This window comes from Pimephales promelas, chromosome 15 (assembly GCF_988280905.1).
Source record: "Pimephales promelas chromosome 15, fPimPro1.hap1.1, whole genome shotgun sequence".
Lineage (NCBI taxonomy): Eukaryota > Metazoa > Chordata > Actinopteri > Cypriniformes > Leuciscidae > Pimephales > Pimephales promelas.
Genome location: NC_142783.1, coordinates 8,756,783 through 8,773,531, shown reverse-complemented (window position 1 = coordinate 8,773,531; position 16,749 = coordinate 8,756,783). Strand labels below are relative to the sequence as shown.

Sequence of the window (16,749 nt, the reverse complement as noted above, 5' to 3'; positions counted from 1 at the left end):
CCAAGAGCGTGTCTGGAGGGGTATTCTTGACCATGTACAAGCTCAAGGAGAACCATTTCCAACGTTTGTAGCACACATGTTATCTGAATTCAAGAAACTAAAGTCTCCCCCACCAGAACAGGAGCAGATTGATCTTATCTGCAAGCATGCACTTGAGCGCTACAGAGTTGCACTGTACGGCGCACGTATTACTTCAGTCATAGACCTTGTGATGTGTGCCCATGAGCTGCACTCCGCTCTCGGCCCTGCCAGCCGTAATGAACCAGTACTGCCGAAGAGCAAAACCAAGCAAGAGCCTTATTGTTTCAGATGTTCTGCGCCTGGTTTCACTTCAAGAAACTGTCCGAACTGTAACTTTACACAGCAGACTGTGTCTTTTACAGCCAGGGATATACGGACAAGTCCAGGCTCGAATGAGCCACAGAGCGCTGAGGAAGACACTCAAGCTAGGACATACGAGAACAGGGAGGAGCAAAAGCACGATTCGGTTCGGCAGAAGGTAAACTTCAAAGGGGGGAGGACGTTTCACCGAGGCAATCCTCCCTCCAGAAGATAAATGCGCCTCACCCTTGTCTTATGTCCCCACCTGAGCCGCTTGTCCTCGGCCATGTGGAGGACCGTACTTCTCCTTCATTTTGGAACACACCGTTTATGATCAAGGTCAATCTCTTTCATAAAGCCAGCGACGCAGCACTGGACACCGGTGCCTCACTGTCAGCTGTTCGTACAAATATGATTTCTGATGATTTACGACATTCTCTGAAGGTTCAGCCTTGGACTTTTCCCCCGATTCAGCTCGCCAACGGTGCTGCTTGCACTCCGACTGGTGTTGTGTGGTTGAACATTGGCCTCCAAGGGAAAAAGTTCTACCATCGGTTTGTCATTATCCCTGATCTATCCTCTCCAATCATCTTAGGGATGGATTTTTTGCTGCGGGCGTCAGTCAGCATTCACATACCATCAAGGACGGTGACCCTGGGGGAATCTACACCCCAAGAGGTTCTGAGTGAGTGGTTGGATGAACCTGAGCTCGCGAGTTTAATGTTCTTAAATGTCTGCCCGTCTGCCTTGGATGAGAAAGTTGAGAGCGCTTGTCTGAAAAGGGAAGAAAAAGGGAAATTGTTGTACCTTCTTAAAGATTTTTGGAGCCTGTTTGATGGACACTTGGGGCACACTTCATTGGGGGAGCACGAAATCAACACGGGTGAAGCAAAGCCAGTTCACCTCCCACCGTACCGGAGCTCACCAGCTAAAAAGCAAATCATTGAAGATCAGATTCAGATGATGCTGGAAGAAGACATCATCGAACCATCTTCCAGTCCATGGGCTGCGCCTGTGGTAATTGTCAAGAAGCCATGTGGAGACCACAGGTTTTGCGTAGACTACAGAGGCCTTAATCAACTAACACGTAAGGATTCGTACCCCCTGCCCAGAGTCGACGAATCATTGGATTTCCTGGCTCGTGGAAAATTTCTTACTACACTTGATTTGGCTCGAGGGTACTGGCAGGTGTCGGTAGAGAAACAGTCAAGGCCAAAGACAGCATTTGCATCACACTGTGGCCTTTTTCAATTCAAAGTCCTTCCTTTTGGGCTTAGTAACGCACCAGCCACTTTTCAGAGAGTAATGAACAATGTCCTTGCTGGATTGGTATACAAGTGCTGTGCAGTGTATTTAGATGATATTGTCATCGTGTCCCCAACCTTTGAACAGCACTTGCAAGACCTCCGGGAAGTCCTTTCTAGACTTGAGTCAGCTGGTCTTACTCTCAAGCTAAATAAGTGTCAGTTCTGCCTGAGTGAGCTCATCTTCCTAGGATACAAGGTCACTCAGGATGGTATTTCTCCTGATCCGAGGAAAGTGGAGGCGGTCACAGAGTTCAGAACGCCGACAGACGTGAAACAAGTGAGAGGATTTCTCGGCCTCACAAGCTATTACAGACGGTTCATTCCAAATTATGCTCAAAAAGCTGAGTCACTTTTTAAACTCACAAACTCCATTCACCTGGGACAACAGTTGTCAAGCTTCGATGGATTACTTGAAAAACTGCCTAACGTCTGAACCCATTCTGTGCCTTCCGGATTTCACACGCCCATTCTCCATCCACACTGACGCTTGTGACTTGGGCCTTGGTGCGGCCTTGATGCAGAAGGATGACATGGGGCGAGATGTGGTGGTAGCTTTCGGGAGCAGGACGTTGCACAAAGCGGAAAGACCCTACTCAACACCTGAGAAGGAGTGTTTGGGAGTGATTTGGGCTCTGGAACATTTCAGACCTTACATCGAGGGCCTTCAAGTAACCATTTATACAGACCACAACAGCCTGAGGTGGCTAATGAACCGTCCCAACCCCTCTGGACGACTGGCGAGATGGTCCTTGCGCCTACAAGATTTTGATTTTAATATTGTCCACAGGCCAGGAGTTCAGAATAAAGTTCCAGACGCTCTATCACGCAACCCACTGCCGCATTGTGAGGGCCCTATTGACATTCTTCCTCCGCATGCAGTCATCGCTGGGTTGGATCTGCGCAGTCTCTCCTCAGTCCCGATAACAGACAGAGAACAGTTGGCGCAGTTACAAAAAGGCGACCCAGTGGTTGGAAATCTTCTTCGAAACCTTGAAATGGGCGGTACGGACGAAGAACATGTCATCCATGATGGTCTGCTCTATTTCAAGGACCCTAAGATAACCTGCAGTCTCCACCCAATGAAGCAGCTTAAGTTATATGTCCCAACACTAATTCGATCCACTGTACTCAGATATTTTCATGACCATCCTACAGCTGGACACCTGGGGGTGACAAAAACGCTGGCCAGGCTGAAACAAAGGTTCTTTTGGCCCAAAATGGGGACAGATGTGAAAAGATACGTTATATCTTGTCCTGTGTGCCAGTTGACGAAGACGAGCCAAAGAAAACCAGCAGGGCTGATGATTCCGATCAGGCCAATGAAACCCTGGGAATACACAGGAGTGGATTTTGTTGGTCCGCTTCCACGTACTCAGAGTGGCAATGAACATTTGATTGTCTTTGTTGATTACTTTTCGAAATGGGTGGAAGTGTGTGCAGTGCGGTCAGCGACAGCTCAAGTGGCAGCGAGCAAGTTTTTGAGTGAGATATTTGCTCGACATGGTGCACCAACCTACCTCATATCGGATCGTGGGACACCGTTTGTGAGCAATCTTTTTGAGCATGTGCTTGGGGTCCTTGGTACTGAACACCGGCTGACAACTGCGTACCACCCACAAACGAACGCCACTGAGAGGATAAACCGCACACTTAAGACTGCCATACGTGCTTACGTGGAGGACAAACACACTTCGTGGGATAAATATCTTCCACAGCTCTGTTTTGCTCTTCGAACTGCTTGCCATGAGAGCACGGGTCATTCGCCGGCAATGTTGTTATATGGCCGTGAGTTGGACACGCCACTTGACTTGATAACACAGCCAAATTCTGCGGGAGTAGATGATCCTGGGGTACCCTATCCTGAGAGTTTGAGATGTTCCCTGCAGGATGCTCACGATCATGCCAGAGCTGCTCTAAGTGCAAGCCATTCAAAAAAGAAGCGCTATTATGACAAGAAGCGACGCTCTGTTTCCTATGCTGTGGATGACTTGGTCAGGGTTAAAACCCACCCCAAATCTGATGCTGGTGCAAACTTTACAGCCAAGTTAGCCCCAGTTTATGCCGGACCATTTCGCATCTCTAAGAAACTTTCAAGTGTTAATTACAGACTTGCGAACGTGGACACTGGAGAAGATGCTGGCGTGTTTCATGTAGTAAATCTGCAGCCTTTTCATTCATGGGACACGGCCGTGCCCACAACAAGTTCCTATGCTGATGTTGGGATATCACTACCTTTGGGTGAGGACTTTGATTATCAAACAGGCAGTGAGGAGTCGGGTAATGCTGACCAGAGTGTTGGTATTGACTACTCAAACGAATCTTTGTATCGACACTCAGATGAAAATTCGCCGGAATGTTGTACTGGACACTCACTTGACCTTACTCCTGACATTATTGACGGGGTGGGGGTTTCTGACTCTCATGACTTGACATCTGAAGCAGTTACTGCAGAACCCGCAAATCAGGGTCTGAGTCGTTATGCGCTGAGACCAAGAAGAGTCCCTAGGGTTACTTCTGACTGGACGGTGAATAAGTGGACTAATCCCTACCATGTTAAAAGGTTTGACTTAGATTAAGGATGACAGGCTGCATTGGACTGTTGTTCTAGAGTGTTAATTGTTATTGTTCCTGTGTGTTCGGGGGTCTCAGGGAAGGAAAATTGAGCGTTTCATTTTTGGGTCGTGATCAGACTTTTCTCATGTGTTACTGAACTAAAGTAAACTGTGCTAACATGTATGTTCGTACTGTTTGTACTTTATCTATCCCTATGTCTTGTTCACTTTTCAAATCAGTCATGTATGAGTGGTTGTTAAGTAGAAGTCTTCCTTTGCTGTGTACGGCTGAGGACAGCCTTTTTTTGGCCGGGGGAAATTTGTAACGAGTAGAAATATGGTGTGACCCCTTTAAGAATCTGTGACGGGTGATAATAGGGTGTGGCCCCTTGAAGAGCTACGCGCTCCTGTTAGAGAGTCGGCATTATTGGTATTCTATGTGATATATGCCGTGTGCCTCGAACACCCCCATGTGTGTAATTTCTGTTTGATGCCGACTTTTATATTACTTTTACTTTGCTTGTTAAGTAACGATGTGGATGGGAGGACGTGCAACAGATAGTTATATGCACGAGTTCGATGTGGAATAAAGCACGAGTTTTGAGATGCATGTCGACTCCGTGAAATCTGTCTGGCCTCCGCACGTAATATCTTCAGTCGTGAGTTATCCATCTCCTTCTTCCTGAAGCAGCGCGTTACACGGTTCCGTATGGCATAACAGAGGACTAAAAGGTAAGCATTATGTGAATGCTTGACTAAAGAGATGCGTCTTTAATCTAGTTTTAAACTGTGTCAGCGAGTCAGAGCCTCGGACCGTATCGGGAAGGCTATTCCAGAGTTTTGGAGCTAAATGCGAGAACGCCCTCCCTCCTTTACTGAACTTCGATATCCTAGGAATGACCAGAAGCCTTGAATTTAGTGATCTTAAGGAACGCGGTGGATTGTAGGGCGAAAGAAGGTCCGTTAAGTACATAGGAGCTAAACCATTTAGGGCTTTATAGGTTAGTAGCAGTATTTTGTAGTTGATACGGAACTTAATAGGTAACCAGTGTAGAGATGATAAAATCGGTGTTATATGATCATATTTTCTTGACCTAGTAAGAACTCTAGCAGCTGCATTTTGTACTAACTGTAGCTTGTTTATTGAGGATGCAGGACAACCGGCTAATAAAGCATTACAGTAATCTAGTCTCGAGGTCATGAATGCGTGAACTAATTTTTCTGCATCAGAAATAGATAGCATGTTATGTAGCTTAGCAATGTTTCTAAGGTGGAAAAAGGCTGTTCTTGTAACATATGAAATATGATTTTCGAAAGACAAGTTGCGGTCTAGTATAACACCGGTCTTTTACTGTAGTGGATAAAGTAACAGGACATCCGTCTATATTAAAGTTGTATTGTAAGAGGTTTTGTGAGTAGTTTTTTGGACCAATAAGTAATACCTCCGTTTTATCTGAATTTAATAGCAGAAAATTACGCGTCATCCAGCATTTAATATCTTTCAGACACTCTGTCATTTTAGATGAGTTAGTGTTTTCATCTGGTCGTGATGAAATATATAATTGAGTGTCGTCGATACGGTCTGAATCCTGACTGGAATTTTTCATAGATATCATTTTCTTGCAAAAAAGAGCACAATTGAGCGGACACTACTTTTTCTAGTATTTTGGACATAAATGGAAGTGGGACATAAATTTGAAATGGGTCTGTAATTTGCCAAGTTATTTGGATCTAGTTGCGGTTTCTTAATGAGAGGTTTTATTACTGCCAGCTTGAATATTTTTGGAACATGACCTAAAGATAAAGACGAGTTAATAATATTGAGGAGAGGCTCTTCCACTACAGGTAATAGTTCTTTCAGTAGTTTAGTGGGTATTGGATCTATTAAACATGTTGTTGGTTTAGATGCAATGATAAGTTTATTTAGCTCTTCCTGTCCTATCGTTGTAAAGCGGTGTAGTTGTTCTAGAGGGGCCATAATTGAAGCTGAATCATAAGACACCATAGAGGATTGTACATTTATAATTGTGTTTCGGGTGCTTTCTATTTTCTCATTGAAGTAATTCATAAAATCATTACTACTAAACTGTAACGGTATATTTTGCTCCGGTGATGTCTGTTTATTTGTTAGTCTAGCCACGGTGTTAAATAAAAACCTTGGATTATTTTGGTTATTTTCGATTAGTTTGCGGAGATGCTCAGCCCTGGCTGTTTTTAGTGTCTTTTTATAACGTGACATACTGTCACAGAGGAGCAAAAGCATAAAACGGGTATCAACGACGGCAGATCGAGAGAGAAACAGGCCTGATTTTATATTGTGTTTTGTTTCTGTTGTGTGTAATGTTACAGCAGTGGTCAATGAGGGGTTGCTGGCTTATACTTTCAATTTGTATTTGTTCATTTTACTATTAAAATGTTTAAAAGTTAGCCGGTTCCCGTCTCCTTCTTCAACAAACCCCGTTCACATTACATTGGCAAATTATTAGTGAATTACTCCTCGTTTGTATTTATTTCTGTTTGGTGAATTACTGCATGATACCTGGATGCTCTGTCGGATGAAACTATCACAACACAAACATCCATGTGCTCGTCTGATTCAGAGGTTTCCTCCAGGAGAAATTGCCATTATTTAAATACTCTGCAGCAGACCGACTTTGTGTCCGTAGACCGAAACAAGCAGCGAGAGCTCAGGCAACAGCAGATCGCCGAGCTTGACCCAGTCCGGGCTTCTCAACCGACAGGCAGCCGCCTCCTGCTCCTCCATCAGCCTTAGCTGCTCTAAACTATACTGCGACTCGAAAAGATAGCCACTAACATCGGATTCGAGCAGCAGAACTTCAAAATCCTCTTCTTCCAATGTTTAGTTTCTTCCGTCATTGTCATAACTTATCTCCACAGCGCTTGTTAGCTTAGCCTCCAAACAAGATGGCGGATATTGATTCAGTTTCTGCAAGTGAAGTCCCACCCACTGATCTGTAATAGGCCTTTAGGGTCCCACATTCTGGGTCCCACACCCTGGAAAAATAATGAGCTAAGTTTGTTGTCAATACAGATTTTAATGAAATAGGACTTCCTGCTTATCGTGATGCAAAACGATGATAATGATAAGCAGGAAGTGTCACGGACTGAGCCGTGATATGCTCACGCAGCATGCAGTCAGCCAAACGCCGGTGCTAATAGTCAAGTTGTTCTGCCACTATTCTCTGGGTCATATCACTGTTATTTCTGTTTGTTCTGTTCTAGTTCTGATTCACTACTCACAATGTCATTTACCACCGTGTATCATAAATGCCAGCTAGCATGTAATGTTGTTTAAGGTGCAGGGAAAGGCTTACCAGCATTCTTAAGTAGCAAATATTTGTGCATGAATCCAAACATATATTACGCCAACTGTACATTGTAATTTCATCACCATCTGTATAATCTCTAGCAGCAAGTAATGAAAATATCCACATGGGCGGTCAAACTTTACATTTATTTAGTTAAAACTTTGTAATTTTCAACACGGTATCCAGTTAACCCACCGGCATCCCGAGCCCCGCTTCAACTTCCTGGTTTCACGTAAGGGAGCTGGGGGATGTTCCAATGGGTTGAAATAGTAGGGTTTCGCGGGTGATGGATGGAGCGAACCATTATTGCAGGGGTGTTTTGGTGTTTGTCACTAATATGGTTTTTTTTCTCTACAAAGGGGATTTTGTTGGGGAGAAAATGTGTGGTATGTGTCTGTATATTTGTTGGGGGCTTATTTTGTTTATTTGGTTTATTTTTTTTGTGAATTTATGGTTAATTGTCTGGGTTGCATTGCAGCAATCCTGTGGGTGGGGCTACAGCTATTTAAGGCTGTATTAGGCCCATGGCAAGGAGAGAGGTGTGCAGAGAGAACGGACTGTGACAGAGTATTGATGAGTGGAAAAGTGTGCAGGGTCTCGAGAGATGTAGCCTGGCAACTTACTGCCTCTTTAATTTTTTTTGAACAGTTTTTGCTTTGCATTTTGATTTCCCTGACACTGTAAATATTTGCACGTGTTTGAAAAAAAAAAAAAAAAACAAGAGACTGTTTTAGAAAACCTGCATCTTCCCTAACTCCACCATTGGCCATCTTGCCACAGGAAGTAAAACACTTAAATCCTTATTTCTCCCATCTCAGGGCAAAATAAGGGAATAAACCATGACCATTTAAAAATATGAATGGGTTTCTAAAGATACAAAGCTTAATGCAAATGGGTGAAGTGACCCTTTAAAATCCTGTATTTTCTCTGGGCAAATTATAGTGGCAACTTTTGTTGGGCACAAATTCGCCTTCAGTGACAGGTTTCCCGTTCTGCACTATTAGGTGAGCTACCTCGTAACTAGCCAATGTAGAATTCTCTTGTGCTTTACTAGCACAATTTTGTTGTTGTTGCTGAGCTGATAATGCAGCTGCCAAATTACCTAAGCTGCCAAATTATCAGTAAGCCCCTCCCCTTGAACACAGATTAGCCAATGGCAGCTGAGTATTAATTGCATGGGGACCGTAACTCGGACATCTTTAGGTTTCAACGCCATAGAGAAACATTATAAGAGCCGAACCTCTCATCGGTACAAAAATGGTAAAACAATGTGCCTAGGGTACTTTTTACACTGATTTCCGGTATCCTAAGAAGATGGGCAATGTAATTTATTTCATTCCATTTCCTAAACCCAAACAAGACTGAACAAAATGTCTGCTTTTGATGTGGGTGCAGTAACCTGGTTCCCTGAGGATTCAACCCGAATTCCAATGAAGGTGAAAACTTTCATTTTCTGTTTAATTAATGGACTACTTGCACTGAGCTTTGCGACGCACTTCCGTTTGGAAACAATACATATCACTTATTTCCAGTTACGTTTACTTTCAATGTACTGCGGTCAATGAGTTGAACAAACACCACCTAAAATGAGTGTCTGTAATAAGATTTCATATTTTGGACATTGTTATTGACAGAAGAAGGGATATTCTGATGTTTACCGTGTGCAGAATTTTCAAAACTCATCAGAACATTAAGTTTTAATCCAAACCAAGCCAATCCGAGAAAGCCGCGGCTGTTAAAAATACGCCATTATTTCACCCCAGGGTGTCAGTGTTCGTCTACACTAGTGACCGTGACGCTGAAATATGTGAGAACAGTTTAATAACATCAGTACGAAACACGAACATTTATTTATTTGGATTAAATATTGTAATCATTCAGTGTCGTTTTTCAATGTCAATCATTTTACTATTACATGCCCAAAATGCTTAATTAATATTCAGAGAAGTTAACTGTCATTCTCCTCTAGCTGCGTTCGTTCTGATTGGATAGGTAAGCACCTCACGATCATTCATTCATTCATCAGTTAACCTTCAGACCCCCGCCGGCGCTCTGAAACACTATTTTAAAAAGACAGGAATAAAGCACCAATGCACACTTTTTATTAATCAAATTCATTAAAAAAATGTAAACTCAAGTATAGAATATAAGTAGGCTAATCCTGCTGTTAATGAGAAGACAGACTGCTGCAGGTTAGTGGATAAATATATTTAGCCTATTTATTATTCATAATCGAACAGTTAGAAATAAAATATATTTATAGGAACATTTCAGCAGGCTCAAGATAATTAATACAGAGATCGTTATTCATTGTTTTAATCAATTGGCTTCCATAAAACATAGTGATAATCTGCATTCTCGTGTATGGACGTGCGATGGACACTCTAACTGGAAACTCCCGGTATGTAATAAGTAGAACTTATACACAAGTAGTTGTGCAAGTAGTACATTTACAATAAAGTTAGTGAGTCCATGCTAACTTACAAACATAAATATCAAACTGTTCTTACTTCATGTATAGTGTAATTCAAAAAAACTTAAAAGAAGGTGTACATTTCAGTGCCTCTCAATATTAAACTGGTTAAATTTAAATTTATTTAATCTTACCCTGTGGTACATGAACAGTGTTGATCCTGGATGTTGTCATCTGTGATCGTGAGGACCATAACATGAGGCCTCTCCCACTTGCATTGTGATCTCGCTTCCAAATTAATAATAGTAATAATAATAATAATTCATTACATTTATGTAGCGCTTTAGCCTATTCACGAGTGCACCATGACTTATACATGTAAACACAGCCCTGTGTTTCCGAGTCGTATGGCAGAACGCCAGTTCCTGCATCCTCACCACACGCATGTGTCGTGGTGCTCTTGTTAACGCGGGTATGGACTGATATGGAAGAGATGAAATTGATGAATAAAGTTGTTATTTTGTTTTTATGGTGCACAAAAAGTATTCTCATCGCTTCATAAAATTTAAGGTTGAACCACTGGAGTCATATGGACCATTTTAACAATATGTTTCCTACCTTTCTGGGCCTTCAAAGTGTTAATTAAATAGCTGTCAATGGATTGCAACAAGCTGTCTATTGTTATACATATGTTTAAAGTTGTGGGATGTTTGCCTTTTCAATAGTACACTGAGACATATCGATGACCTGTTAATTATCATGTCTCTGTGTCTTTTTGTTTCAGGAGAGGCAAAATAAGAACAATCCTTTTTCATGGAGGACTCAAGCAATGTTCGGCCTCTCACTCATTTTTATATACCTCTAGGCCAGATAAACCCCTAAAGGACATTTTAATGACTCTTAAACATGTCAAAACTCTCATGTGGCTCAGAAGTTGCTGTGCAGATTGACTATCTATATCACTTTATATCTCCATTAAAAAACATTGCTGCCTATTGTATATATCTGTTGTCTTTGAGTGGAAAACTCGCTGCAAATTAGGAGATAGAAATAGGAGTAGTGTAGCTCCACAGCAACAATAAACTGTAAATAAAAGGCACTTGTCTCACGTTTTTACAAGCTACCATAAAATGTTAACTTGATCAGAAATCTGTCACCCTGCCAAACCCAGATTAGTCTTATTTACGGTGATCATATCCTTTGTTTGCTTTTCTGACACTGATTTATTGTCTTTTTTATAGACATCTACTTATGCTATATTTTTCTTATGTTTTTTGTTTTGTTTACATTTTTGCTCTGATATAAAGCTGTCTGTCAGATATTTCTGGTAATTTCGCTGTTGACAAATGTTTTATTTTTTTTATTTTTTTATTTTTTATTTTTTTTATTTTTTTGCCGTTGAAATGTACATGTACCTCTTTTGTTTCATTCATTCACAGAAAATATCTGTACTTCTTTGAGGTGTAAAAATATTTTGTTTTCAATCAATGGTCAACCTTATTTTCCTTTTACTGACAATAGATGCAAAAAGAGAGAAGATAATTCTGTTTTCATGAACTTATTTAAGAGTAAATAAATGCTGATTCTTGTTCTCTTCAAACATACAATACATAAAACTATCTATTTCGTTGAAGCAATATGCCAAGACTGCTATTCTGTCTTTGATGGGTTAGGGTTAGGCTTCTACTGGCAACCAACCATATTTGACTTTTGTCTGCTTAAAAATCTCAAGACTAGGATCTGAGCTGTATTACCCAAAAGGCTAGTCAGCCTAAGTTGACCGTAAAGACCTTTGGTGGCAATTGATCTATGATCAACTTAGGCTTGTGATGCCTTTGGGAAACACAGCCCTGGTCACATTTTGTTTTATGATGCACTAGTTTGCATGACTGAATAGATTTGTTTGTGCAATAAGGTTCTGAAGCTGTCATTTGCATAAGGGAGCAGCACTTTTTTTTCATCAGATTGAACAGACATAAAATGGCCTTTCTTTGCATCCTTCCATTATGTAATCAGGAATATGCCAGCAATATACAGATATCAGGTCAAGATATATAGTTTAGGTCAAACAAATATATATATATATATATATATATATATATATATATATATATATATATATATATATATATATATGAAGAGTTCAGATGCAAAAGCCTCTAAATGCCATTTGAAATTTTCTTCTTTAATGATAATTTTTATCAAACTTGTATATTTAAGTTTGGTAATTTCACTAAAATGGCAATGATAATTACCTATTAATTGTTATTTAAGTGAAATTACTGGACTTAAATATACAAGTTTGATAAAAATCATCATTAAAGAAGAAAATTTCAAATGGCATTTAGAGGCTTTTGCATCTGAACTCTTCATATATGTATTAGTCAATATAGATAATATAGACAAATTAGTCAAACAAAATTTTATTAATAAGCTTCAAATTTAGTATATTATGATATGTTACTTGTAAGAAATAATAATAATTCAGGATATGTAGATAATAAGTCACACAAGTCTCAAATATCTTTCAAATGACAATAATTTGAGATGAACAGTGAGCAGCCAGGTAAATATATCCTAACTCTCAAAACTGCTCCATTATTTTAATAGAGTTTGATATCATTCTTTAGAGCCTTAAAGGGACACTATGTAGTTATTTTAGCTTAATTTAACAGTTTCAGAGTTATTGAAATGGTTATATGACTTCTTTCGGGTTGAATGGGGGGCGTCGCGTTCCCGTGTAAATGCTAAATACGCAAAGGTCTGCTTGACAGTGAAGGTTGTACGCAGGCGCACGGGCTTGGTGTTGTAGTATGCACTCTTAGCCGCCTGCATACTACATTGAATTGCACTGACTTTTGCGTCACCATCTGCACGCGGATTTCACACCCAAAACGCTCGTCTAAACGCAGAATAAAGTGATAACACAACGTCACTTTTGCTTTTTTTTTTTTTTTTTTCGATAGCTATTAGGATGTGAAGAGAGTTTCAACAAGAATAAAAACTATTTATGAAACCATTATATGGTACCATTATATGAGACCCGGACGATGATATCATGTTTTCTCAAGAGCGGCTATTTATATAAATTACTACATTCATAACTTTTTTACAACAAAAATGAAGCCTTTGGCGTGGATATATCAGATAAAGGGCCACAAAGTGGTGGCATAAATCATTTCACCATGTCACGACTCACGACTTGATGAACCACTGAAACGATTTTGAAAACATTATTTTAAGGTGAAAAAAACGTACTTAGTGTTGCTTTAATACAAAGTGTCAGCCATCATTCAGGATAGTACAAGCTAGAATAGGGAAGGAATAAGAAATAGTAAGATTGAACATATGTAAATAAATAGTTTATACATATATATATATATATATATATATATGTCTTTATTTTATTCTTTTTATTCCACTTTATATCTAGTGGCTCAACTACATTGGAAAATAAGAACAATATACTTCATCATCTTGTATTGTAAAACACTTTAGCTGCTATTGAAGTGTGATACGGGCAAGGTTAGGGACAGGTGTGGTGGTGTGGGTAGGTTTAAGGTTGGGTTAAGGTGTAAGGGAAGGGTCAACAGTGTAATTAGAAATGTAATTACATAAATTAATTACAGCTGTAATTACAAGCAGGTATTTTAAAAATATAAGTACAATGTAAAAATATGTATGAACACAATTAAGCCCATTTTATCAAATTATTAATTTCAATGTAAGTATACATAGTACATAAAGCCACTTAATATAAAGTGTGACCATATATATATATATATATATATATATATATATATATATATATATATATATATCCAAACACATGTCTGTTTTGTGTGCACATATCATATTACGTATATGCTAACTTGTATCTGGGTTTTTTTTGTTTTTTGTTTTTTTGCCTAAACCAAATTCAAATACACATTCAAATGTCCATAACTCAAACTATTTCTCTTTCTTTCTTTATTCATACCTACATAACTGAACTCAAGTGCAGTGGTTCAGAGATTTGAAAATAGTAAATAATGGGGTTTCATACATTTTGCATATATGTGTATTCTAAATGTTTAAGTGAATGTTATGTTTGCCATTATAAAGGCTGTAGACCAGACAGAGTGGAGTAAAGGCCCTTCATAGATCTGATGCATTTAAATATTGTTCACTTTATTTAAAAATTTCTAATTAGGAGTAATACCTATATTTAATATGTCATTTTAATAAATAAAATGTTTGAATAGTGCCATCTACGATATTTATTTAAATTTGATCAACTCAATTTAGTTTGATTTGGGAAAGGGTAGCTTCACAGACACTCGCAGGAGTCAAGCAGGAATCAAAGTCCAAGGAAATGTTATTTTAATTCACCCACAGAAGACTATGGAATTGCAGGAGAAACAATACAACTTTACAGCAAAACCCTGACTAATACCAGAACAAAGGGTAAAACCAGGACTGTGAGTATACATTGGCTGCGTTTACACTTGACTTGGCATTAACATGTGATCACCGTGATCTGAACAAGCAGATCGGATCATAATCCAATCAACACATGGTGCGTTTACACCTGTCCACATCAAGTGGTTTCTATTTCTGGATAACAGATCGGACCTTTGATCTTCGAGTGACTTTGAACTCGACTGTATCACAGAACCACACAGCTACCTGCAGCAATTCCTCAATTCCTGGAGAGAGGTGGGGGTGTTTTTTTTTTTTTTTTTTTTTTTTTTAAGGTGTCACAAGTCCTCAACTCCGAACCTGGACACGCTGATCGGATAACATACCGATCAGAAGCGTATTAACACTTGTCTTTCAATGTGTATGTGGACAACATCCAGATACAGGTCACATGTCAATGCCAAGTGTAAACACAGCCATAGAGTAAGCAAACAAGTGTAACTAAATGAGGAACACCTGAACTCAATATTCAAATCAATCTGTAACTATGGTAACAAACAGTCAGGGGAACTGAGAGAACAGAACTAATTAGCAAACTTGAAAACTAACCATGAAATGGTTATTTTTGTAGATAAAAATCTTGCCCTCAAAGAATGTGTATATCATAAGGTTAAATAAAATATGTAATACAGAGTTGAAATAGAAAGATACATTTTTACACACGCCCCTTCACTTGACTTGACTTACAATGTACTGTAAATTAGCATGGCTGCAATCCACCTTGCGGGTGTGCCTCTGTGGTCTCCTTGACCGGTTTCTGGAAGCCTTGCCAGTGCTTCCCAGCCCGTCTCGCTGGCTTATTCAGATTGTTAGAGTTGGCTATGCGATTCAGTTCATTCGGTGTCCACTGAAATTCAGGGGCATCCAGTTCACCTCAGTGCTGATGAAGAATTCTCCTGTTCTAGGGGATGGTGATGGCGCATAAGACAAATGCCTTTGGTGTGAGAGACCCGGGTTCAAATCCACTGTGAGACACCAATGTGTCCCTGAGTAAGACACTTAACCCCTCGTTGCTCCAGAGGCGTGCCACCTCTGACATATATAGCAATTACAAGTTGCTTTGGCTAAATCAATAAATGTAAATGTTCTGCAGAGATTGCACTCCTACTAGCGAAGGACGTGATAGACCAGGTCCCTCCAGCCAATATGAAGGTCCCTCCAGCCTTCTACTTCATTGTGCCCAAGAACGCCTGGGTTACAACCAATCTTGGACCTGTGTGTTCTAAACCACATCCTTTACAAGGTCCCGTTCAAAATGTTAATGCAGAAACGCATTTTCGAATGCATCCTTCCCTTAAATTAGTTTGCAGCGATCGACCTGATGTACGCGTACTTTCATGTCTCTATTATCCCTAGACACAGACCTACGCTTTGCGTTCGAGGGACAGGTATATCAATACATAGCCGTCCCCTTTCACTACCTGTTGCCTCGCATTTTCACAAAAGTTGTGGAGGTGGCCCTAGTTCTCACACTGGCCCAGTCAGGAGAGGAGTTGTGCAAACACAGGGACCTGGTGCTTCAACACCTCACCCCTCTGGGGCTTCGGATTTCTCAGGTTATAGTTGATCTTGGTCAACCTCTCTGCAAGTCTCAGAGGAAACTGCTCGTCAGGGCTCAACTGCCAGAAAACTCTCAAAAGCATGATGGTGGCCCCACTGACAGTTTTCAGAGGCTTCTGGGGCATATGGCATACACAGCCACAATAAAGCCGATTAAATTGCTTCATATGAGGGCACTTCAACACTGGCTTTCTCGCCGAGTCCCTACATGACCGTGGTAATAAGCACACACCGAGTGACAAACTCCTGCATGTCGCAAAGCCTTCAGCCCGTGGTCAGACCTTGCGTTTCTATGGGCAGGACCACACAGATGTCTCCACCATCTACACCACGTACACCAGGTGCCACGTACAACGGACAAGCAGTCAGTTCCAACTGCATTGGCACATCAACTGCCTTGAGTTGCTAGCAGTAAGGCTTGGGCTGGGCCTCTTCAAATTGCTGCTACTAGGCAAGCATGTACTGGTCCATATGGACAGCACTGTGGCCGCTGCATACATCAACCATCAAGGAGGTCTATGTACGCTCCCGTCGCATGCCAAAATTGATAGTGGGTGGGGGCCCACTCTACTAGGAGTGTTGCCTCCTCCTGGTGGCTGGCACATGGCGCCTCGCCGGCAGACATATGTGAATCCTGCTTGGAGTTCCAAATGATGTTCGACTTCACCAGTCGGAGATCACCAAAATTAATATTAAAGAGGTGTGTGAACTTGCAAGTACGATGTCAGGCACTGTAATTTGCTTTGGCCCCCTTCCTGTTCGCAGGAGTGATGAGATAGTCAGTTGACTGTCCTCACTAAACCGTT

The 16,749-nt window shown here is 40.6% G+C and overlaps 1 protein-coding gene across 2 annotated transcripts in view; it reads left to right on the top strand.

The window, feature by feature from the left end:
• The window catches only part of kif6 (kinesin family member 6), a 445,971-nt gene that overhangs the window by 422,724 nt on the left and 6,498 nt on the right, over nt 1–16,749 (top strand). Inside the window, exon 22 of one of the 2 annotated variants that reach the window (XM_089120091.1) lies at nt 10,707–11,516. The exons of the other annotated variant lie outside the window; for it this stretch is intronic. Within the exon in view, the coding sequence (XP_088976217.1) occupies nt 10,707–10,720 (14 nt within the window). The 3' untranslated portion in view covers nt 10,721–11,516. Of the gene's footprint in view, nt 1–10,706; nt 11,517–16,749 lie in introns of those variants that run through there. 2 annotated transcript variants of the gene reach the window in all.